Source organism: Ahaetulla prasina, chromosome 1 (assembly GCF_028640845.1).
Source record: "Ahaetulla prasina isolate Xishuangbanna chromosome 1, ASM2864084v1, whole genome shotgun sequence".
NCBI classification, from domain to species: domain Eukaryota; kingdom Metazoa; phylum Chordata; class Lepidosauria; order Squamata; family Colubridae; genus Ahaetulla; species Ahaetulla prasina.
This window is the reverse complement of record NC_080539.1, coordinates 99926985-99953045: the sequence shown is the minus strand read 5'-3', so window position 1 is coordinate 99953045 and position 26061 is coordinate 99926985. Positions and strand designations below refer to the sequence as shown.

The following is a 26061-nucleotide window of genomic DNA, read 5'->3' as shown; positions in this document are numbered from 1 at the left end:
ACATCCGCCTCTGGCGGCGACTGCTAGCCAGGAGCAACCTGACACTAGCCACCGCTCTGGGCGAGGCCAGAGCACACGAAATGTCTACTAAAGCAGCAGAGACTCTGCAAAAGCCTCTTCAATCCAAGGCGAGCGCAAAGCCAACGCCAGTACACCAGGAGGAGATTCAGTCCGAATCCGAAGGTGAGGGCGAGGATGAGGAAGAGGTCTGCCGGACCGAGAAGCGCGACACTGAGGACCGTGACGAGTGCGGAAGCTGCGGAGGGCAGCATCAGCGCCAACGCTGCAGGTTTAAAGACGCAACATGCCGGCGGTGTGGGAAGAAAGGACACTTAGCTCAGGTTTGCAGAGCGGCCCAACCTTCCGCCGAAAATTCAAATCGGCCAATCAAAGCGGAACCGGAAAGGCGGCCCGCGATTGGTTCAAACAAGAAAGGCGCGAAGTCTAACCAAACGACTGTCATTATAGGCCGCGCCTCAACCAAAGTGGAAAAGAAGATTTTTACAAAGCCCAAGATCGAGGGAGTACGGTGCAGGCTTGAAGTAGACACGGGATCAGCGATCACCATCATGTCCTGGGACACCCTGGCGAAGTCACTGCCGTCCGTCGCGAAGCGCCATTTGCAAGCACAGCGGCTACGAGTGCACGACTACCAGGGGAATCGCATCCCTGTTCGAGGACCACCTCCGTCCGAGTCGAGTACGGCCCACACAAAAAGACCCTGCCCATCACAATCGTCGAAGGAACTCTGCCCAGTCTGTTGGGACTAGACTGGTTTCGTGCCCTGGGCATGGGAGTGACTGGCATCTACAGAAGTGACTGCAATTTGAAAGACATTCTCTTTAACGAGTTCGAAGATGTCTTCAAGGACTGCCTGGGCAAGTACAAGGGGACCCCTATTTCCTTCAACTTAGACCCCAGGTAGCCCCATTAGGCTTAAGGCGAGGAGAGTCCTTTGCCCTAAAACCAAAATTGATAAGGAGCTGGACAACCTCATAAATCAGGGGCTTTTGGTGCCAGTCGATCACGCAAAGTGGGAGACGCCAATCGTCACCCCAATCAAGTCGGACGGGTCAATTAGAATTTGCGCTGACTACAAGGCGACGCTTAACAAAGCCTTACAGAAAAGCGCTTACCCGGTTCCCGTGGTGCAACATTTATTGCACTCTTTGGGGCAAGGGCAAGTCTTTGCAAAGTTAGACTTGGCCCAAGCCTACCAACAACTGCCCGTAGACGCCCGCTGGCGAAGCCCAAGCGATTGTGACGCACAGGGGGCATTCAAGTGCACCGATTGCAATTTGGGGTTAGTGTGGCACCAGGGCTGTTCCAAAACCTGATGGAACGACTACTGCAAGCGCTCCCAGGGGTAGTTCCCTACTTCGATGATGTCCTAATTTCAGGGGAAAACATGGAGGAATTGGGGGAGCGGTTAAGAAAGGTCTTGAGCATTTTCCGGACAGCGGATTAAAAGTCAAGACAAATAAATGTCAGATAGGGGTCGAATCGGTCGATTTCTTGGGCTACGGATAGACAAGAAAGGAATTCACCCTACTGAGAGCAAGGTTAAGGCAATTAGGAAGGCTCCAGCGCCCAAAAACAAAGCAGAGCTGCAGGCATTCCTGGGATTGGTTAATTTTACGCGGTCTTTTAAAGAACAAAGCAACCGTTGGAACCGCTGCATAGGCTCTTAGGAAAAATACTGTTTGGTCTTGGGGAAAGTCAGAAAATAGGGCTTTTGAAGCAGTAAAGAACCTGCTCTCAAGTGATAGCCTGCTCATCCAATATCACGACTCACTACCCTAGTGCTGGTTTGCGATGCGTCACCTTATGGGGTGGGGGCTGTACTCAGCCATAGACTTCCAAACGGCACAGAAGCCCCTATAGCGTTCTACTCTAGAACGATGTCCTCCCCAGAGAGGAACTACAGCCAATTAGACAAAGAAGCATTGGCCATTGTATCAGGGGTCAAAAAATTCCATGAGTATGTCTTTGGGCGGAATTTTGAAATCGTGACTGACCACAGACCGTTATTGGGACTACTGGCTGGCGACCGCCAACACCTGTGGCACTTTCGCCACGCTTGACTCGATGGACTATATTTTTAGCCGCTTACTCATACAAGCTGCAGCATCGACCGGGAAAAGAAGTGGGGCATGCAGGCGCTTTGAGCCGATGCCCACTGCCGGGCGACCGAAGATCCCACTCCGGGACACCCATCCTCCTTATTGACTCGTTGGACTCTGGCCCAGTCACATCAAAGGAAGTGGCTCGGGCATCATACCGGGACATTGTGTTAAGGACTGTACTCGGTTGGGTACAGAGGGTGGCCGCTGCGCGGGCGAACGGTTCAAAGAATTTGTTAAGAAACGTGATGAGCTCTCGGCTCAAGGGGTGCCTGTTATGGGGTGATCGTGTAATAATTCCTGTTAAGTTAAGGGGCAAGGTATTGGACCTCCTCCACGAGGTCACCCAGGCATCGTAAGGATGAAGGGTTAGCTAGAAGCTATGTATGGTGGCCACTCATGGACGCAGAGATTGCTGAGAGGGTAGGGAAATGCCAAGCTTGCCAAGAGTCCAGACCGCTACCCCAACAGCCCCAGTCAGAGAATGGGAAAAGCCCCAAGGGCCTTGGTCAAGAATCCACATTGACTTTGCTGGCCCTTTCACGGCCAAACATTCCTAGTGGTGGTGGACGCATTTTCCAAATGGTTAGAGATCATACTTATGAAGTCCACCACAGCGAAACAGTAATCGCAACCCTCGCCACCTATTCGCAACTCACGGGTTGCGGACACTCTGGTGTCCGACAATGGGCCCCAATTCACGGCAGCCCAGTTTGAAGAGTACCTGGCAGAGGAAGGCATCCGACATGCCCTCTCTGCACCTTTCCACCCTGCGTCGAATGGCCTTGCAGGCGTTCCGTCCGGGCGCTAAGGAGGCATTGTCCAGGCTCAAGCCAGGTGACTGGCAAACAAAAATAGACTTTTTCCTAGCCGTCCAGCACAGAACCCCAAGCACAGCCACTGGGAAAAGCCCAGCCGAATTGCTAATGGGACGAAACTCCGGTGCCCACTTGACCGTTTGAACCCCATTACACACCCGAGGGTTACAAGGGGAGCTAGAAAAACAAGGAAATGAGCATAGGCGACGGGTGTGGGCCCGAAACTATGGGGACGGCCCTAGTTGGCTCGCAGGACAAGTAACAAGAGTAACAGGGCCAAAATCGTATGTGGTAGAGCTACCAGACAACCGAATGTGGCGGCGCCACATAGATCAGTTAAGGAAACGAATAACTGACCAAACCGAACCAACAGAGACAGGTAATGACCAACACCACTTTAAATCCACAGCTGACAATGACCGGGAGGCGCAAGACTTAGCTGAGGTCCCAGAGTTCCAGCGACGCCATCAGGTCCCCGAGGGAAACAGCAAGGAAAATCCCAAAATTAATCCAAAGCCGGATGGCCAAGAAAAAGAGTCGGCCAATAATCCAGAGCCCGATGGCCCAGAGAAAGAGCTGGGAGGAGAAAACAGCCCCTCCGACCAGCTCGAAACACCACCCAGAACTGAACCGCGCAGGTCAGAAAGAACTAGGAGACGCCCAGGTTATTTGCGTGACTACGTCGAAAAATAACATGTAAATAAATATGTAAATAAGACCAAGTGTTTTCTGGGAGGGGAGGAGTGTTATGTATTAACAGTTGTGCCTTTAAATATTTGAGCGGGAAATCAGCACGTTGCTGATTGGACGAAGCCTCCAGCAGAACTGTATAAAAGGAGAGGTTTTTCTCCCAGCCTGTTGCTGGGTTCACCATATATTAAAGAGCTGTTGTCACTACCCTGGTCTCCAGCCTCGTTACTTCCCGAACATAACACCCCCATAAATATTTTTTTAACATTTTTAACCTTTAAAATCACAAACTATTACAGCTTTCCGTTATCAGAATTTTTTCTTAATTTCAACTTATCCGTAGGCCTATTGTTTTATACATGTACATTATTATTTCATAGTTACTTATTTGTATAATATTTACAATATTTACATGTCTACTACGCTCTAAATATATATGTTCGTTATATTATCTTTCCTATACATTCACTATATATTAATTTTAGACTTCTTTTCAGGCCAATTATACCATCTGTTCCACGTCTCATAATACACTGTTTCCCCTCTGTCCCTTAATTCCATTGTTAATTTGTCCATTTTTGCACATTCTAGCACCATTTTTATAATAATTGCGTTTGATGGAGTGTTTTCTTGCTTCCAGTTTTGGGCGAATGTGATTCTGGCTGCGGTGATTATATGGAGCATGATGTATTGAAATTCTTTACCTATATTTCCTTTAATTATACCCAAAAGGAATAACTCTGACTTCATAATAATTTTTGGTTCAATAATTTCCTCCAGCCATTTTTTAATTTTTGTCCAATATTCCCTGGCTTTGGGAAGTTAGTGCCATTGTAAAGCAAGTCCTCAGTTGACCAGACCCAATTTTGCAACCATTTTTTATCATGGTTGATAAACAAATCACATGGTAATTAAGTGAATCTAGTTTCCCCAGTTTTCATCAGCTGAGAAGGTTGCAAATTATAATCATATAACTGCAGGATGCTACAGCTGGTCATAAGTGGAAGCTGGTTGCCAAGCACTCGAATTTCAACCACATGATTTCTGCGATAGGTGGTAAGCAAGAACAGGCTGTAAATCACATTTTTCCAAGACCATTGTAAATTTGAACCATTGTTGTAAGTCAAAGACTATCTGGAAAGAAAGAGAAAAAGATAAAACACCTTTTTGGGAGTTAAAATATTATCACAGTTTACTTTGATTTGAGGCTAGGTAGGCCATTTTCCATAGCAATATGCAGATTGCTTGACTCTGTGGCATAGGATGTAGTGAATTGGGCCCTACTGGCTGCCAGGAAGTAGTCTTAACACCTACCATCATCAGAAGACCCGACTGTCAACAAATGCTGCCAGTGACCAGTTTACTCAAGTAACCCCCTTCTATGACACCAGCTTATGAGGGAAAGACAAGTGGCAGTTCCACTGCCTTCAAAACTTGACTGAATTAGAAGTTAGATATAAAAGGCTGGGCCCTTTCTCAGAATGAGTATTTCCTCCCTCCCTCCCTCCCTCCCTCTTTCTTTCTTTTCAAGTTTTTATTATGTCTATCAAGGCCAAAGAACAGATTGAAATAAAAAGCACAAAAGGAGAAAAGGAGACAAAATGAATAAATTACTTTTGAAGTCATTTCTTCAGCCTAGGATCTCCTGCAGAGATGCACACAAAACACAAAGTCACGGGACTCTGATCACAGAGCATTAAAGAAAATAAATTGTGTATTGTTTCTAACATTCAGTTAGAAACATTCTAACATTCAGCTTGCTGCGCAATTCCTTGATCTTCAAGCCGGTTTTATATGCAGGACAGTTTTGATAGCAAAAATGGCAAAACACCAAAATGGTGCTGGTCCTTTTAAAAGGCGCCCCCCCCCCAAATCCAAAACCAGATAACTGTTGAAAGGCTATGTTTTCCTTTAATTCTTTACATGTCTGAATATAATAGAATGGAATTTTTAACTGATAACAGTGCTTGGCATTATTTTATTTTGTAACTATATTACATTTCATGATTTGGTTTTTTAAAAATAATTTTTATGCTTCCTGGGTACATTGTATGTATGGTATCTTAGATACAAAATAAAACAAAGCAAAAAATGTGATATAACTGTAACTTTTCAATACAGGTTATTTTAATTGGAAAAAAAGTAAAATAGCAAATTTACTTATTTTTTGAGGAGTATCAGAGTTGGTTAGATTCCTGTCCTCTTCCCCTACCATCTTCTGCCTCCAATTTTTCAAAAACTCTTTATGAAATGGATTATAATCCTTTATAATCTATATAGTGTTTTTGTTTTATGCAGATTTTATAAATTGCACTCCAATAAAAAAATTCCTATCATATTTTGCAAATACAATATGAGTCATTCTTCCAATTGACAGCTTTTTGCTAAATGATTTCTAAGTTTCTCTCCATTTTTGTTTTTGAAAAAAGTCTTGCTGAGTGAACACCATAATGTATTTATAAATTATGGTCCCACTGAGATTTGGAGCCTTTTCCTGTCGTACTACTGAGAATAAAAGACTGCTTGTTTTCTGAAATAGTTTTATTTTATTTTTCCATCAGGCGTTATGAAAGAGATGGCCGCAGTATAAATAGTAACTGTATAAAATCAATGTTATGATAGAATTAACTTTTTTAAAAAAATTAGTAATCCATGCTGTAGAGCATACACTCATATAAGCAGAATTGAAAAAAATAAAACAAAAAATAATTATGCAATATTACTGCTTTCCATATTATTTCTCTTCTAATCTGAAACATTGGAGCAGAATTAAGTGTACCTGTTTCAGCCTCATTTTTCAAGGGATAACAAGAAACATTTTTACAGCTGCATTTATATGACTGATACATGAGTCATTTCAAGCTGTTCTGAATATTTATCAAAACTTCTGAAATTTTTATCCTGATCACTATGGATATGATATGTCCTCTTCAGAACTATGTAAAGTGATGTCCATCACCACACCTAATGGCATTAAATTTCACAGATAAATTATGCATTGTGTAAAGAGATACTTCCTTTTATTGTTCTTCAGTCTCTTCACACTGAGATTTAATTGATTATCCTGAATTTTAATAGTGTATGAAATAAGAACTTTTTTCTAGTGACACATTGCATACTATCCATGATTTTATGTATTTTTTTTATTCCCTTACCTGTTTTCACTTTAAAAAAAGATCAATTATCTTTCTTATAAGGAAACTATTCTGGTCTAAACTACAGTGTTTCTCCGAAAACACAATCCACTCCAATAATAAGCCGAACCCTAATTTTTTGGGAGGTGGGCCTAATATTACCCCTACCCTGAAAATAAGCCTGGGGGAAATGGGCATGGCCAGCATGAGTGGCGGCGTGGGGGCATGGGAGGCAACTGTCTGGCTGCAGCTGCAGCCTGCTGGCTCCTTGGGGCAGCGCAAATACCATTTTTGCCCTTCTCTTTCTGGGTGCTGCGCTTCTGCTTGTTGGGCCGCTTCCCCAAAGCCAACAGCTCCGCGAGTAGCTGCTTTGCTTTTCCCCTCTTTTTGGGAGGCTCATGGGAGGAAAATGGGGAGGGGAATTTTCCTGCCTGTCATCCATTCCTCAAGCTCAGCACAGACTAGAGGAAGGATGGCAGGAGGAAAATCACCCTGCTCATTTTCCTCCCATTCGCCAAAAAACCTCCATTCCAAATGCTAAAGATTCGGAATAGAGGTGACAATGCGTCCACAGTGTGTCCAACTCACCGAGTCTGGCCTGCTGCACCTCAAAAAAAGTAAGACCACCTCGAAAATAATCCCAAAAGCTTATTTTCAAGTCTAAAAGAAAATAAGATTTGGTCTTATTTTCTGAGAAACATGGTATCATTTTAGTTGTTCCTTTCTAGCTCTACAACATCCTCTTTAGATGTGGTAATCAGAACTATATGCAGTATTCCATCCATGATCTACAGGATATTTTAATATAGACATTCTCTTCCAATTACAAAGTTTCTTTTTCTACAGTAGAAATAGCTTGGGTTGTTCAAATGAGGCCAGACTTATTTTCTTGATTCTGCCACTGCCAGTTGCCTTTCTAGATGACTAAAATTGTTCTAAAAAATTAATAATCCAAATTTTATTTTAGTCCATAATTTTGATTTAGCATTTCATGTTTCTCAGTTATCTCATATTTCATTTATTTTGTTTTCCTCACTGAGGATAATGATGCATTTCATAATATCCCAAATGAACAGGAACAGTCACTGAATTTTTAAATGCCTGTTGGGTATATAATAATAATAATAATATTTTTTTTGATGCAGTGCTGCTCTCTAGGGCTCCTTTGTAAAAGCTCACTTGGGAAAGCCAAACATGCTGAGTAGAAATAGGGAAGAATCAGGTCTTTAGGGAAGTTAAGATTGTCAGATTGTTTTCTCTCAAGATAAAAGACCATGTTTGTAATATTATAAGGATTTCTCTAGTAAACTTTGCTGAATAATCCCTTGGAGATATATAGGAACTCTATAGTTTTTCTCCAGATTTGTATGTTTCTCTTTAAACATCTTTTCCTAAATATTAAAATAACAATGACGGCATATTTCTTACAATGTTGTTTGTTTCTTCAATGAAAAATGAGAGCTTTCTCTTTCCCTATTCCTTGGAGTCATAGAACTGGATTTATCCAACTTCTTTGATAGCTTGTAGTTTCAGGAGCAATTCTGTTCTTTGGAGCAGGGATGATATGTTCTTCCAGCATTCTTTTTCACTGCTTATGCTGGCATAGATTTTTAGGAACTATAGTTAAACACTATTTTGAAAGTCAGAAGTTCCTCATTCTAGAGATGAGAGTTGCATATCACATAACATTTCAAAGCCCTGATGTTGGCCAGGACTTGGACTATATATATTTTTTAATATTAGGGACAAAATTATTAAATACTTGGATATTGATTTTATTTAGTGTTATACATGAAATTAAATTTAGAATTATCCTAACCTAGTTTTGAAAATGCAATATTGGATGTCATTGGAAGATTAAATACATTTCTGATCTAGAATCTGCAGTCATGACTACTGAAGTTAGAATGCTAAACTCGAACTGGAGAAGCTTTAAGTTTATCCTTAGCCAGAAGCTTGCTGAGTGACTTTGGGCTAGTCTACTGTAACACTCTCTACATGGGGCTCCCCTTGAAGAGCACCCGGAGGTTCCAACTGGTCCAGAATGCGGCTGTGCGGGTAATAGAGGGAGCTACTCGTGGCTCCCATATAACACCTCTCCTGCGCAAGCTGCACTGGTTGCCGGTGGTCTTCCGGGTGCAATTCAAGGTGTTGGTTACCACCTTTAACGCGCTTCATGGCACAGGACCGGAATATCTACGGGACCACCTGCTGCCACCAATAGCCTCCCATCGTCCTGTGCGCTCCCATAGGGAGGGTCTCCTCAGAGTGCCGTCAGTCAAACAATGTCGGCTGGCAACCCCCAGGGGGAAAGCCTTCTCTGTGGGGGCACCTACCCTCTGGAATGAGCTGCCTCTGGGGTTACGTTTGCTCCCCGACCTCCAGACCTTCTGACGTGAGCTCAAGACCTTCTGTTTCACCGCGCAGGGCTGGCCTAATTGTAATACAGTTTTTAACTTGGGTTTTATTATTGTTTTATTAATAGTTTTAATGGAATTCGGCCTAACTGAATTAGATTTTTAAAATTATTTTTTAATTTATTGATGAATCTGTTTTATGTTGGCCCTGAGCCCTTTGGGAGAAGGGTGGTATAGAAATTAATTAATTAATTAATTAATTAATTAATTAATTAATTAATTAAATAAATAAATAAGTTACTCACTCTCATCCCAATCCTTATAGGGTTGTTATTGGGATGATATGAATACGGCAGAACTCTACGTGAGCTACTTGAACTTTTGCAGGATATAATTGGTAAATGAATAGAATTTCCATGACCTAACAATAAAGCTTCAAAGATAATTTTTATGTTTGTATGCATCACAGTGTTATATAAATATGAGCAAATGTAGACAATAAACCAGTATATTAAACCAAAACAAAACACAGAAAAACAATTAAATTGTGCTACTTAATTTTGAATACTATACTGGATTAGGGTTGTAGTTTGAAAGCTTCCATTATATTTATGGAATACATGTAAAGGCCATATCTTCATTTAAGTCAACTCAAATCATGAAATCATGTTCAAGTTTTCAAGCTCTTCAGCATGTACGATTGTAGGGGAAAAAAGTAGTTCTTATGAAGCTATGGGTTCAAGAAGTTGTAGTTTTAAAATGGAAAGTAGAGAAAAGTATGATTAGCTTCTATAGGTGTGCTAATGGATTGCTGAGATGCAAAATAAAAGAACAATGATTTTCCTTCCTCATTTTCTAACACATACAAAAAGCAAACTAGAGAAAAATGAGACTGGGAATTCCACATAATTATTAAGTCTGAAGTATAAATGACATTTTTCACAAAGTATTCAACAGCATTATAAACATATATCTTCCTGAAATATCTCCGAAGGTGGCAGTTTTGTATTTTTAGAACCCAGATTTATTTTTTCAACCATTTCCAGTTGTTTAGTTCAAATAACAGAACAATGTCAATGGTTTATTTTAGTTTTTTTCTCATTGTATGTTGGATGCAGATCTGAAGTCTATATCTCTGGGTTTGGTTTAAACAAGTTATTTGTTTCATAAGTAAAAGTAGGGGAGGAGTTCATCTTTTTTTGAGACACTGGAAGATTCTAGAAGCTCACTAAGCTTTGTGGAGGATTACAATCACCTAGGATTTGTCTTAACTGACTTTCATAGTAGGAAAGTTGTGGTTCTTGAAACTTTTGTAGTTCTTGATATAAATAACAATAACGATAGTGGCATCTTGGCATAAATAACAATAACGATAGTGGTTATTTTTAGTACAGGAAAGCCTCAGAACAAAGCCTTAAGTTATCCACAGTTAACAATCAGCATAACTTATTTTCTGAAGCATATCACAATGGAAAAATGCATTCTTTAAAATCGTTCCAGTGTAGTAAATTTGATATACTCATTTTTATTTAGACAGTGAGGATTTTGAATGGTTCATTTCCTTTTTCTGAGCACAGGACTAATATCAATTGCCTCTGGATTTATTAGCTGGCCTTTTTTCCCCCTTAGGACATCCAGGCTGAAATTGATGCTCATAATGATATCTTCAAGAGCATTGATGGAAACCGGCAGAAGATGGTAAAAGCCTTGGGGAATTCTGAGGAGGCTGCACTGTTACAGCATCGCATTGATGACATGAACCAACGTTGGAATGATCTGAAAGCAAAATCAGCCAATATCAGGTAAGACCAGATCTGCACAACTCATACAGGCAAAAGGACTGCATTGATACACCAGCAATAATTGCATGTCAGAATTGCTGACAGGTCAGTCATCTGTTTGGCAGCTAGTGGTGTGTCAGCAATGATGAAGCTGGCAGTCTTAATGACATCTGGATGTGTTGGAGTCATTTAATAGTTTGCCTTTTGGGTTGGAAGTGACTGAAAAACTAGGCAGTGGTGTATCCTTCCAGGTTGCAGAGCCATTTGTTGGCACTGGATTTGTTAGCTTACAAAAAAACATTGGCAAGTCTCCTTGGTGGCCGTGTGTGGCCTGTGGTTGTTATGTTATGCAGGCCTGGGGAACATTTAATAAAATAGATGCTACTTTTAACATTCCAATATTTTGTGTATCTGCAGAAAAATGCAGATACACAATTATAAGCTATTTTTAAAATTATTTGTGGACCATAATTTAAGAGATTTTTCTGCAGTGATGTCCCTCAGGTCCAGGCCTTTAATTAGGGTGGCCTTTAATTTCAGCACAATTAAGAACATCAAGCTGAGAACAGTTGTTTAGCATGTTCTTATAGGGCAATATATAGAAAAGAGAAGAAACATTTAGTTCCATTAACATAGGCAATCATGTGATCCAGAAAAGTAATTTTAAAATCCTGCTCTATAGGAAGCATTAATAGCAGTTGACTTGGATAAATCCCAGATACATAGATGGCCTCATTCACCTCTATCAGCAGGTGAATGAGGCCTCCTCAAAATAAAATCTTGATAAATAAATAATATTACAAATAGTCCTTGACTTTAGAATTTATGTTGCCAAGTGAGAAATTTATTAAGTGAGTTTTGCCCCATTTTACGACCTTTCTTGCAACATTTGTTAAGTGAATCATTGCAGTTGTTAAATCAGTGACATGGTTGTTAAGTGAATCTGGCTTCCCTATTAAATTTGCTTGTCAGAAGAATGCAACAGATGATCGCCTGATCCCAGGGATGCTGCAACTATCATAAAAATGAACCAGTTGTCATATTGCAGCATCTGAATGTAAATTGTGTGACCATGGGGATGGTGCAGTGGTCATAAGTGTGAAGAATGGTCACAAGTCGCTTTTTTTAGTGGCGTTGTACCAGTGGTGAAATTCAATTTTTCTTACTACCGGTTCTGTGGGTGTGGCTTGGTAGGCATGCCATGGCTTGTTGAGCGTGGCAGGGGAAAGATACTGCAAAATCTCCATTCCCACCCCACTCCAGGGGAAGGATACTGCAAAATCTCCATTCCCACCCTACTTCAGACGAAGGATACTGCAAAATCCCCATTTCCTCCCCACTGTGGGACAGCCACAGGTGGTATTTGCCGGTTCTTCAAATGGCTCAAAATTTCCGCTACTGGTTCTCCAGAACCTGTTGAATTTCACACTTGCGTTGTACCTTCAAGTGGTCAATAAATGAACTGTGGTAAATCGAGGACTACCTGTATACAGGTGAAAGGGATCCAACACCCCCCCCCAAAAAAAACCACTTGCATAGAATGGTTGTAAAAGTAACTCCAGAATATTAAATTGTTCTGTTTGCATGGCACTGCATATGGCTTTCATGACAAGTAGCTTCCATGGATCCCAGAAGGGCATGCTGCTTCTGATATCTGCCTAATTATTAAGTCAGAGAAGCTTCTTTTAAAAAGAGTTGCTATGCATCAGTGAAATGACCTGCACATTTCACTGTCTAACGATAAGAGAAAAACGATCTTAAAAGAGCTCATTCATTGTGCATGCAGCCTGCCAGCAATAGAATGGATGGTGCCCTTTTATTTATTGATCAATAGCTTATCTGTATCCCAAAAAACGAAACCTGGGCCGAGGGATGCCTTGTGGGGCTCAGAACTGTAGGTGGTTCTGATCAGCAAAGTAAATGATGAAGGAAGCTTCATGGACGGCCTGTGAGTGTGTATTGTATTTTTGGTTGTGTGAAATTAGCAATGGCTCCAAGACAAAGGCCCTTAACATTGATATTCTTGCAGGCAATAAGAGAAACAGTTTGGTATAGTGATTAAGGCACCAAGCTAGAAACTGGGAGTCTGTAAGTTCTAGTTCTAATTTAGACATGAAGCCAGCTGTGTCCCCTTGGGCCAGTCACTCTTTCTTGGCCTCAGGAAGGAGACAATGGCAAACCACTTCTGAAATCTTGCCAAGGAAACTGCAGGGACTTGTCTGTGCAATCATCAGAGGTCAAAACTGACTTGAATGTACACCACACACACACAAAGATTGGAAGCAAAGATCAGAGTTTTTCCTCCCTATTTCTTTAAATAGTAGCATGAATTATTCAAAACTTGCGTTCATATTGAATATGTGACCATGTCTTTTGCATATATGGACCTTCTTCTGAATAAAGACTTTCCTGATTTAGGGATCCTATTCTGGATGAAACATACTCTCCAGAACCCATCTTAGCCTCACCCTAAATAGAGAGAGATCAGTGAAACAGATTGATATTCTTGGTCCTCAAGATACAGTAATTTCAGTTTGTGGGTGCTAGAAAATAAGAATAATCTCTGTCTGCTGCTCCACTGAGAAATGTGCAACTATTAGATTTATCTATTTTCATAGCATTGTAGTAAGCTCAATTCTCATAACGTCAAAATAAATCCAAAATTTGAAAACCTGTTGCATGGAGAAAAGCGCAGAGCAAATTAAAGAAACATGGTGATCAGCTTGCTTTGAAGGATTAGGGTTTAATCTTAATTCTAAAAGCATTAAAAATTGTAAGCAGTTTGTCCAATAGGAGTAGTTGGTTTTTATGAATGAATGATTAGATTATAAAGGCCAGCTGCAGTTTGTGATGCATCTGGCAGTTCACTAGAGGCAGGAATATGAATTATATAGGGATCTGAGTTTGGAATATTTCCTGGGACTCTCCTATGACAGCATGTATCTCTGAATCATCCAGGCCCAAAATTAACCTTAGCAAGCATGGTTTTTTATTTCATTTTATTTTCAGAGACATTTTTGTAAATAATATAATGTCCAGGTAGTCTGCCCTTTATTACCTGAGTTTGATAAGTGCCCCATAGCAATATGTAAAGTTTCTGATCCATGATCTGTGAATATTTAAGCTAACTGAATTTTGTATTTTATTTATGTTGAAAGAGTAGTAGAGTTAGTTAAAGAAAGCATTGTTAATGCCTGGTGTCTCTAATCCTCTCTGTTAAATTAGAAAAATAGGGAGAGGTTTATGCTAATACATTAACTGAGAGCTACAAAATTCCAGCTCTAACATTTGAACGGTTTGGTGTTTCTTGGAGATTAATTTTTTTAAATAAAACTTTTATTAAATTTCAGAAAAATGTAAAACACAAAAAAAGCAAAGGAAATGGCTTATTTTTTTAAAAAAAGGTAGAGGGATAAGGAGAGTGCAGACATAAGGAGAGAAAAAAGCTATGGGAAAATATAACTTCTGAATTTCTTCAGTACAGATTTTAAAAAACCCTAGAATAAGCATTAACAAATATTATTTCTATCAGCATAAATTCGTTTGTCATTAAAACATCAGTAAACAGTAAAATATTATTTCTTTCAGATTCAAGTAAGTAGAAACAAGCTAAACCAAGTTTTTTTCTTTAATTAAAGCAGTCAATTGTGCCATCTCTGCCATCTATTAATTTCACCATTTATTCTGCCATTGTTGGTATACGGGAGTCCTTCCATCTCTGCTCACAGAGAAGCCTTACTGCTGTTAACAGATATAAGCACAAAGTTTCAAGTATTTTTTTTTCAATAGGTTTGTCTATCAAACCTAAAAGAACAGCCTCTGGCTTCAATTGGGCATTCAATAATTCTCTAAGTTAAAATACATATCTGATTTCAATCAGTCTTAATTTTTTTTACACGTCCAACATACTTTCAAATTGTTTACATTTCCAGCATAGATTTGGCATACTCTCATGTCTCTTTGACAATTTATCAGATGTTAAATACCAACCGTACATACTCTTATAAAAATTCTCTTTCAAATTATAATTCAATGTAAATTTTAGTCTTTTACTCCATATATGCTCCCATTGCCCAAGTATTTCTTGGAGATCAATCATCATTTGGAAGAATGAATGGTTCTAGCTGCCTTATAGTCATTTATTTCAGCCAGGCTCTAATTTCAATGTCAGAATATGCAGATGAGATAATAAGAGTAATTCTTACGAATGGTGCATTGCAATTACATTTTAAATGGTTTTATGGTTGCATTTGTGTTTGCCTGAATGTTTTCACCACAATTTTCAGCTGTTCAGGTGCTTTGTTGCTGAAATTAATATAAAAAATAATTGTATGATATAGGTACTCCCTATAATAACTTTAGCAGATATGAAGTTTGAATTGCATTCTATAGGCATAGACAAATTTCAAGTGTTGGAGCATTTACAACTTCTGCAGGCAAGTCGTTCCACGTATTAATTGTTCTAACTGTCAGGAAATTTTTTCCTTAGTTCTAAGTTGCTTCTTTCCTTGATCAGTTTCCACCCATCGCTTCTAGTTCTACCCTCAGGTGCTTTGGAGAACAGCCCAACTCCCTCTTCTTTGTAGCAACCCCTGAGATATTGGAACACTGCTATCATGTCTCCCCTAGTCCTTCTTTTTATTAAACTAGACATACCGAGTTCCTGCAGCTGTTCTTCATATGTTTTATCCTTGAATTCCCTAATCATCTTTATTGCTCTTGTCTGCACTCTTTCTAGAGTCTTAACATCTTTTTTACATTGGTGACCAAAACTGGATGCAATATTCCAAGTGTGGCCTTACCAAGGCTTTATAAAGTGGTATTAACACTTCATGTGATCTTGATTCTATCCCTCTGTTTATGCAGCCTAGAACTGTGTTGGCTTTTTTGGCAGCTGCTGCACACTGCTGGCTCATATCTAAATGGTTGTCCACTAGGACTCCAAGATCCCTCTCACAGTTACTACTATTGAGCGAGGTACCACATATACGGTACCTGTGCATTTTACTTTTCTTTCCTAAATGTAGAACCTTACTTTTTTCACCATTGAATTTCATTTTGTTAGATAACACCCAATGTTCAAGTCTGTCAAGAGCCTTCTGTATCTTAAGCTTATCTTCCGGAGTGTTGGCTATTCCTGCTTGTTTGGTGTCAACTGCAAATCTGATGAGTTCCCCATCTATCCCCTTGTCCAAATCATTGATGAATATGTTGAAGAGTACTGGGCCTAAAACAGAGCCCTGGGGTATCTCACTGCATATCTCCCTCCATGTAGATGAAGTTCCATTGAGGACTAACCATTGAGTGTGGTTGGTCAGCCAGTTACGAATCGATCTATCTAGCCCACATTTTTCTATGTTATCAATTAGTAGGTTATCGTCTACTTTGTCAAATGCCTTACTGAAGTCCAAGTAAATTATATCGACAGCATTCCTCTGGTCCACTAGTTTTGTCACTTTGTCAAAGAATGCAATAAGATTAGTCTGGCATGATCTGTTTTTGATAAATCCATGTTGGCTTTTGGTTATTACTTTGTTTGTTTCTAGGTGTTTGCTGATTCGTTGCTTGATTATCTTTTCCAGAATCTTCCCTGGTATTGAGGTCAGGCTGATAGGTCTGTAGTTTCCTGGATCTATTTCTTTTAAATAATTTAAATCCCTCTAGCTGTATGTTCCATTTGTGGGTTTCATCTCACCAAGTTTCCATAATGGCAACAATATCATATCTGCCCTCATTTACTTGAATTTCTAATTCTTTCTGTTTATTCCTCATAATCTGTGCATTGATATATAGACATTTGAGTCCATTTTGATTGACCCTCTGTTTGCTGTCTATATAACCTGTTTTAGCCTCCAGTCCCCTAATCATCTTTGTTGCTTTTCTCTGCACTCTTTCTAGAGGCTCAGCATCTTTTTTACATCGTGGCGACCAAAACTGAATGCAGTATTCTAAGTGTGGCCTTACCAAGGCATTATAAAGTGGTATTAACACTTCACGTGATCTTGATTCTATCCCTCTGTTTATGCAGCCCAGAACTGTGTTGGCTTTTTTGGCAGCTGCTGCACACTGCTGGCTCATATCTAAATGGTTGTCCACTAGGACTCCAAGATCCCTCTCAGAGGTACTACTATTGAGCAAGGTACCACATATACGGTACCTGTGCATTTTGGTTTTTTTGCCTAAATGTAGAACCTTACTTTTTTCACTTGTGAATTTCATTTTGTTAGATAGCGCCCAATGTTCAAGTCTGCCAAGATCCTTCTGTAACTTGAGCCTATCTTCTGGAGTGTTGGCTAGTCCTGCCAGCTTGGTGTCATTTGCAAATTTGATGAGTTTCCCATCTATCCCTTTGTCCAAGTCATTGAAGAAGATGTTGAAGAGTACTGGGCCTAAAATCGAGCCTTTGGGTACTCCACTGCATACTTCCCTCCATGTGGATGTAGTTCCATTGAGGACTACACGTTGAGTGCAGTTGGTCAGCCAGTTATGAATCCATCTGGTGGTGGTGCTGTCTAACCCACATTTTTCTACTTTATCTAGTAGTAGGTTATGGTCTACTTTATCAAATGCTTTACTGAAGTCCAAGTAAATTATATCGACAACATTCCTCTGGTCTACTAATTTTGTCACTTTGTCAAAGAATGCAATAAGATTAGTCTGGCATGATCTGTTTTTGACAAACCCATGTTGGCTTTTGGTTATTACTTTGTTTGCTTCTAGGTGTTTGGTGATTCGTTGCTTGATTATCTTTTCCAGAATCTTCCCCGGTATTGAGGTCAGGCTGATAGGTCTGTAGTTTCCTGGATCTGTTTTTTTTCCCTTTTTTGAAGATGGGAACTACATCAGCTCTTTTCCAGTCCTCTGGCAGCTCCCCTGTGCTCCAGGATCTTTGAAAGATATAATTCAGTGGTTCTGAGATCTCGTCTGCCAGTTCCTTCAGAACCTTGGGGTGTAATCCATCTGGTCCTGGTGATTTGAACTCGTCTAGGATAGACAGGTGTTCACTTACCATTTTCTTCCCTATTTTAACTTGTGTTCCTAATCTGTTTTTTGTGGTGCTGTTTTTGATAGGTTGGATTGTTTTTTCCTTTTGTGTAAAGACAGATGCAAAATATGAGTTGCGAAATGGCGGCGGCCATCTTGGTACGGGGCGGGGCGGCCTACCTCCGGCGGCGTTTTGGCGGCGTCCGGTCTGTTTCCCATGCAGCATTTTCGAACTTGTGCTGCATGGAGGGCGACGGTGTGACAAGAGCCTCGAGAGCCCTCTGCTCCGGATGGGAGAGCCCCGACGAGGCCCCTCGTGGAACGGTGGTGAAGCGGCGGCGGCCATCTTGGTGTGGGGCGGGGCGGTGTCCGGCCTACTCCTGGCGGCGTTTTGACGGCGTCCGGCTTATTCCCCTGCAGCATTGCCGAGCTTGTGTTGCAGGGAGGGTGACGGAAATGGTGAGAGCCCCGAAAGTTTTTTGCCCCGGACGGGAGAGTCCCGAAGAGGTCCCCCACGGAATGGGGGTTGTGGAAGGGGGGGGCATGTCCGTGGCTGCGGTGGGGATGGCAAGGACGTCTGTCCTGGATAAGGGCGACGTTTGGAGCCCCCTAGCGGCAGTGGCGACAGCATGCTCTCTCCCTTTTCTCCCTCCTTTCCCTTGGATTTTTTTTCATCCTTTTCATCTTGACCTGATAAGATCTGAGGAGGCTGCTTTACAGCTGGTCGTTTTCGCTTTGGATGGACATGGACCTAGGCATGGAGGCCTTTTTTCTCCCTCTAGACTTCGGAGTTGTAAATGGGGAGTTTTGACTTGGGAGCTTAGGCTCCCCCTCCCCCTGGACTTCGGAGCATTCGCAACATCTGTCTGTTATGACTTTTACCATCTGGAACGGGATCTCCTTGCGAGAATGTCCATCATCTTTTATCATCAGTGGGACCTATGTCAGCGGTTCTGAATATGACTGCTTTATCATCATCTACGGTTACGGACAAACTCATTTTTGCGCCAATTATGCCTGTTGCGAGATATATTTATTCTTCGTTAGAACTTCATCGTCTGCGAGGATCCTCCGCCTCGCAGAAATGGCCCTCTACGTTATCGAGGGCCTATCTCAATGATGGGTTTTGGGACCCAGAGAGATGGCATGCGTTAAGAAAGAATCTTTGGGGTTTTTTAGATAAACAATTTTTAAGGGGTGGGAGGGTAAAGGCGGGTATCGGGGGAAACCCGTCGGGAGGAGCCAGTCCCTGCGTTTGCTCATGGCGATAGTCTATTAAGTGCGGAGGTGAAGGGGAAGCCTTGTTCTCCAATTCCAGAGGATTGTTCCATCAGTACGGTAAGTGGGAGAGGCAGATATGGCGGAAGTGGGGGGCCATATCATGTTCAGGGGGTGCGCACTCGCTGTTTGAGAGCGATTGCGCTCCGCCCTCAGACTTTCCCGTTCCCAGTGGCCAGTATCCCCAGGGTTTGGACCTTAGGCTGATGTTGTGCAATGCTAGGTCCGTAGTGAATAAAGCCCCCCTGATCTACGATCTTATACAGGAAGGGGCTGCGGACCTTGTGGGCATTTCGGAGACTTGGTTGGGCATTGAAGGGGGGGTTCCCCTGGTGGAGATGTGCCCACCGGGTTTCCGAGCATTTCATCAGCCGAGGCGCCAAGGTAGGGTTGGGGGGGTGGGGGTGGTTATTAGAGAGAGTCTGGAGCCGATGGAGGCCACTGTTCCTCAGATAGCCGGTTGTGAATCCCTTTACGTGAAGTGGGGGCGTAGGATGCAGGTGGGCTTGTTGATCACGTACCTGGCTCCTTGCTGCGTGGCAACAGCCCTGCCCGAGTTGCTGGAGTTGATAGCCGGGATGGCAGTTGATACCCCCAGGCTTATGGTCATGGGGGATTTCAACTTGCCATCAGCCGGTGTGTCGTCAACGGCGGCTCGGGAGTTCATGGCCTCCATGACGGCCATGGACCTGACCCAATTAATTGATGCCCCCACCCACGTCGGGGGAAGCACACTGGATCTGATTTTTGTCTCTGGACAGTGGTTGAGTGGTCTGGAAGTACGAGAATTAGCCATTGAACCTCTGTCATGGTCAGACCACTCCCTCCTTCGTCTGGACTTTCAGACCACTGCTCCTCACCGCAGGGAGACGGGACCAATATGTTGGTTCCGTCCCAGGCAACTGATGGACCCGGAGAGGTTCCTGATGGAGCTTGGGCCGCTCCCTGGCGATCTGGCCCATGGCTCGGCCGAGGAGCTTGTTGCAGCCTGGGAACAGGCCGCGGTGGGCGCCTTGGACCGTGTCGTGCCTTTGCGGCGTCTGACCCGGCGTAGATCTCAACCAGCTCCTTGGTTCTCCGAGGAGCTGAGGGAGATGAAACGCCGGAGAAGACGCCTAGAGAGCGCGTGGAGGTCCGGCCGTTCCGAAGCTGACTGAATACTAGTTAGGTCTTTTACTCAGACCTATCTAGTGGCATTGAGGGAGGCCAAGCGGGCCTATGTCTCTACCCTCATTGCATCAGCAGAGAACCGCCCAGCCACCCTGTTTAGGGTGACTCGCTCCCTCCTTAACCAGGAGGGTTGCGATGACCCCTTACAGGGTTGTGCTGAGGATTTCAGCAGGTATCTGTTTGACAAAATCGCTCAGCTTCGGGACGGTCTGGACCAAAACTGGGTAGTTTCGGGCGAGGTGACGGAGGCTAGTCTTGTTGAGACCATCTGGGAGGAGTTTGACCCTGTGGCTCCCGAGGACATGGACAGGTTGCTGGGGCGGCTGAATGCCACCACATGTTTATTGGACCCGTGTCCCTCCTGGTTGGTGCTGGCCACCCGGGAGGTTACGAGGCTGGCTCAGGGATTGTTAACGCTTCTCTGAGGGAGGTGTTGTTCCACCGCCTTGAAAGAGGCGGTGGTGAGACCCTCCTCAAGAAGCCTTCCTGGACCCAGCTGTTTTGAGTAACTATCGTCCAGTCTCCAACCTTCGCTTTGTGGCGAAGGTTGTTGAGAGTGGTGGCATACCAGTTACCCCAGTACCTGGATGAATCTGTCTATCTAGACCCGTTCCAGTCCGGTTTCCGACCCGGTACAGCACGGAGACAGCTTTGGTCGCATTGGTGGATGACCTCTGGAGGGCCGGGATAGAGGTTATTCCTCTGCCCTGGTTCTCCTTGATCTCTCAGCGGCTTTTGATACCATCGACCATGGTATCCTGCTGCGACGGTTGGGGGATTGGGTGTGGGAGGCACCGTGCCGGTGGTTCTCATCCTATCTCTCCGACCGATCGCAGACGGTGTTAACGGGGGCAGAGGTCGACCTCGAGGCGCCTTTGTGGGGTGCCACAGGGTCGGTTCTCGCCTCTCCTGTTCAACATCTACATGAAGCCGCTGGACGAGGTCATCAGTGGTTTTGGGGTGAGTTATCAACTGTACGCGGATGACACCCAGCTGTACATTTCCACCCCTGACCACCCCAATGAAGCTGTTGAAGTGTTGTCTCGGTGGGTGGAGGCCGGACGGGTCTGGATGGGGAGAAACAGGCTCAGGCTCAACCCGTCCAAGACTGAGTGGCTGTGGATGCCGGCATCCCGGTACAGTCAGCTGCAACCGCGGCTGACTGTTGGAGGCGAATCATTGGCCCCAATGGAGAGGGTGCGCAATTTGGGGGTTCTCCTGGATGGACGGTTGTCCTTTGAAGATCATTTGGCGACCATCTCCAGGAGAGCTTTTTACCAGGTTCGCCTGGTCCGCCAGTTGCGCCCCTTTCTAGACCGGGATGCCTTATGCACGGTCACTCATGCCCTCGTCACTTCTCGCCTGGACTACTGTAACGCTCTCTACATGGGGCTCCCCTTGAGGTGCACCCGGAGATTTCAGTTAGTTCAGAATGCAGCCGCGCGGGTGATAGAGGGAGCCACTCGTGGCTCCCATATAACACCGATCCTGCGCAGGCTGCACTGGCTACCTGTGGTTTTCCGAGTGCACTTCAAGGTGTTGGTTACTACCTTTAAAGCGCTCCATGGCATAGGACCGGGATATCTTCGGGACCGCCTTCTGTTACCACATGCCTCCCACCGACCGGTACGCTCTCATAGAGAGGGCCTCCTCAGGGTGCCGTCAGCCAGATAGTGCAGGCTGGCGATCCCCAGGGGGAGAGCCTTCTCTGTGGGGGCACCTACTCTCTGGAATGAGCTTCCCCCAGGACTTCGACAACTTCCAGACCTCCGGACTTTTCGCCGCGAGCTTAAAACATATCTATTCTTTCGAGCAGGACTGGCTTAATAGGGTTTTAAATATGGATTTTATTGGGGTTTATTTTATATTTTGTATTGTATTTTAAATTTAGGCTATTGGAATAAGTTTTTTAAAATATTGTTTTTATTGAATGTATTGTCTTTATTTTATCTGCCTGTTCACCGCCCTGAGTCCTCCGGGAGAAGGGCGGTATACAAATTAAATTATTATTATTATTATTATTATTATCTTCTTGCCACTTTCTCCCAGCAATGGGCCAATTGTTTCCTTGACTTTTTTCTTGTTTTTAACATGTTGGAAGAAGCTTTTTTTGTTATTTTTTTACTTTTGTCGCTAGCCTTTGTTCATTGTGAGCCTTGGCTTTCCTCACTTCATCTTTACAGGCTTGGGCTATTTGCTGATATTCTGCCTTAGTTATTTGCCCCTCTTTCCACTTTTTATACTTGTCCTTTTTGTCTTTCAATTTGTCAGATAGTTCTTTATGCATCCATGCTGGTTTCTTTTGAGATCTATTATTTTTCTTCTTCATTAGTATTGTGCTAGACTGCGCTCTTATAATCTCACTTTTCAAAATTTCCCAATCTTCTTGAGTTGTTTTCCCCTTGAGGATTCTCATCCATGAATCTTTCTCAAGCTCTCTCTAAGTTTATTGAAATTAGCTCTCTTAAAGTCCAAGACTCTATTTTGACTTTGTTCTACTACTTGTATTTGCTTAATGTTGAATTCCAATATTGCGTGATCACTTGCCCCCAAGGTTCCTGTAGCTTCAACACCTTCTATCATTTCATCTCTGTTAGTGAGAATTAAGTCCAATATGGCTGATCCGCTTGTTTCCTTCTCTACTTTTTGGGAAACAGAGTTGTCTGCTAGGTTTGTTAGGAACCTGTTGGATCTTCCACTTGCAGAGTTTGTCTCCCAGTTGATGTCAGGTTAGTTGAAATCGCCCATTACTACTGTGATGTGCTTCCTACATACCTTAGTTAGCTGACTAGCAAAAAGTTCATCTACTTCCTCTGTTTGGTTGGGTGGCCTATAGTATAGACCTATGGCAATATCATTTCCCCCCTCCCGTTTTATATTGACCCAAATGCATTCAAGATAATTTTCATCATTGTTGTGTTCTATTTCTGTAGAGATGTAGTTATTTCTTATATATAGTGCAACTCCACCTCCTCTTTTATTTGGTCTATTTCTTTTAAATAATTTATATCCCTCTAGCTGTATGTTCCATTTGTGGGTTTCATCCCACCAAGTTTCCGTAATGGCAACAATATCATATCTGCCCTCATTTACTTGAATTTCTAATTCACCCTGTTTATTCCTCATACTCAATGCATTGGAGTATAGACATTTGAGTCTGTTTTGATTGACCTTGTGTTTACTGTCTACATAATCTGTGTTGACTGCCCCTACTTTCTTGCCACCTGTTGGTTTAGTGCACATGGTATGGCACTCACTATTAAATGCTTGGTTTTGCTTGACAGCAGGGCTGACAATCTTACCCACACAGACATCTATGTTACATGCACTGATAACCCTATTAAATTTGGATTGCTGGGGACAGAAGTGTTCTGTATCAATTAATTCTCTGTCCCCGCTGTTCAGTTTAAATGTTTTTCCAGAAAACCTGTGAATTTATTGCTAAGTAACTCAGTCCCTTTCTTTGATGGATGCAATCCATCTCTTTTGTACAGTTTTTCATTGGACCAGTTGCAGACATCGTGACTAATAAAACCAAAGCCTTCCTTTTACACCACTCCTTTAGCCACACATTAAACTCCACTACACACTGGTCTTTACCTTTTTGTTCCTTATATACTGGTAAAACCTCTGAAAAGATAAGCCTACAACCTATACTACTAAGTTCATACCCTAAGCTCTGGAAATCATTCTGCATAGAAAGTACATCCTTTTGGGACAGATCATTTGTGCCAAGATGTATAATAGCATCAACATCAGAATCCTTACTGGCATTCTTGATTATCTTAAGAATACGCCTCAATACATTGAAACATGCTGTTCTTCCATGCAGCAATGGTGACAGACTTTAGTTACCAAGGAAAATAGGTGGATGTGGAATGTTGCAAGTGCATCAAAGAGTTGAAGAAGAAAAGGGACATCGGAATATCTGAAAACCTGAATATATGGAGAGTACTAGAGACAGACCAACAATAAAGATCTAATAAAGAATAGGACAGAGATATGACAAGGCAAAATATTACATGGGCAGCGCATTAAAAAAATAGCAGCCAAAGAAAATAACATCAAGATCTGGCTATGGTAAACAGAAGAATTGAAGAAAGAGACATTGGGGTTAATTCTGACTGCACAAGGCCAAGTCTTAAGAACAAAGAAAGAAATACACTTCCTTTTGTTTTAACTATTCTTTGGCTGTACAACTTGTGTTTTAAGTCACTGTCTTGATGCATGACCCACTTTCTCTTGAGCTTATGCCATCTAAATTTTTGAGCCACAACTTTCTATAAATATATATGGCATATTATGTACGTATGAAGTTCTTTTAATTAAGATGTCTTTTGAAGTGTGGTGACAAAAGAGAAAATTAGGTAAAATAATTTGATGTATATAAATAACATGTATACATAGATGGCTCAATACTTAATAAATGAGTGTGATTAATTAGCCAATAGGGAACGTTGGCAGGTCATATTTTTACTACAAGAATTGGTAGGAAGCTAAACAGATAACAACATAGTTAGCAGTAAAATTAAGATTTGACACCCACTTCTGGGACATTCAGTAAACATTCAGAAATGCTCTAGAGCAACAACAACAACAAAAAAGGATATTAATGTTTGGATGGATACTCCCTGCTGATGGATTGTTATGATTTGTTTTACCTTTAGATTTGTTTGTATGGGGATTTTTTGTTTGTTTGTTTCAAGCTGTCTTTATTGATATTAGATTTATTGTTTAAAATGCTTAGGGATTTTGTTGCATTATGTTTTACTATCAGTTTCAATAAGTAAAATAAACATGTTGCTCTTTCTCCTGGGCAAATACAACTAGTCCTTGACACACAACCAATCATTTAGTGACACTTCGAAGTTATACTGAAAAAAGTGACTTCTGACCGGTTTTAATACATATGACTGTTGCAGCATCCCCACCATCGTGTGACCAAAATTTGGGCGTTGACAACTGGCATGATTTGCATTTATGACAGTTGCAATTTATGACAAGAGAAGCCAGATTCACTTAACAATTGGAGTGTTTTGCTTAACAATTGTGGCAAAAATGGTTTTAAAATGGGGCACAACTTGCTTAACATCTGTCATGCTTAGCAACAGAAATTTTGAGCTCCATTGTGGTCATAAGTTGAGGACTACCTGTAGCGCAGAGCTTAAAAAAATGGAAATTTACAATTGACACTATCTCAGTTACCTGTGGGCAAAGATGTCTTCTGATGTTAGGGTTCCCACTCAGTGCAGCAATATAAGAAGAGAACAGAACAGATAGGAAAGTTTAAGGCAAGTTTATAAAATACTTGAGCGTGTTATTTTTATATTTAGCCTGGCCTTTGCCTGGCCTTCTAAACTGAAATTAGGAGAGACTGATAACAATAGTTACCCTTATCCAAAGTTACTACAGTAGCCTGCCTTTGCAAAAGCACAGAATTGCTAGATTTTTTTTAAAAAAAAATGCTTTTTAATCCATTAAGATATAGTTCCCAGTTAATTTTGCATGTCTAGCCAGAAATATCCAGCTATTAATTGATTGGCCAAGAAATGATCTTGCCAGAGCTGACATGTTTTTCTATAAGTGTATTTTTTTTCTATTGGCCGCCTGTAAAATAAATAAGGGTGCTTGATAGAACGGTCAAAGAAACAGAATCAAAGGGCTATGAGAGGTCATCTAGTCTAAAAACTGTCTAGTACAGGATTCAGATTCTATTACCATTCAGC

At 42.1% G+C, this 26061-nt stretch overlaps 1 protein-coding gene across 4 annotated transcripts in view; it reads left to right on the top strand.

The window, feature by feature from the left end:
• Nucleotides 1-26061, top strand: part of UTRN (utrophin) — a 429397-nt gene that overhangs the window by 274352 nt on the left and 128984 nt on the right. For all 4 annotated transcript variants that reach the window (XM_058170259.1, XM_058170253.1, XM_058170245.1 and 1 more), the window contains exon 53: nucleotides 10752-10924. In XM_058170259.1, the coding sequence (XP_058026242.1) occupies nucleotides 10752-10924 (173 nt within the window). The remainder of the gene's footprint in view (nucleotides 1-10751; nucleotides 10925-26061) is intronic.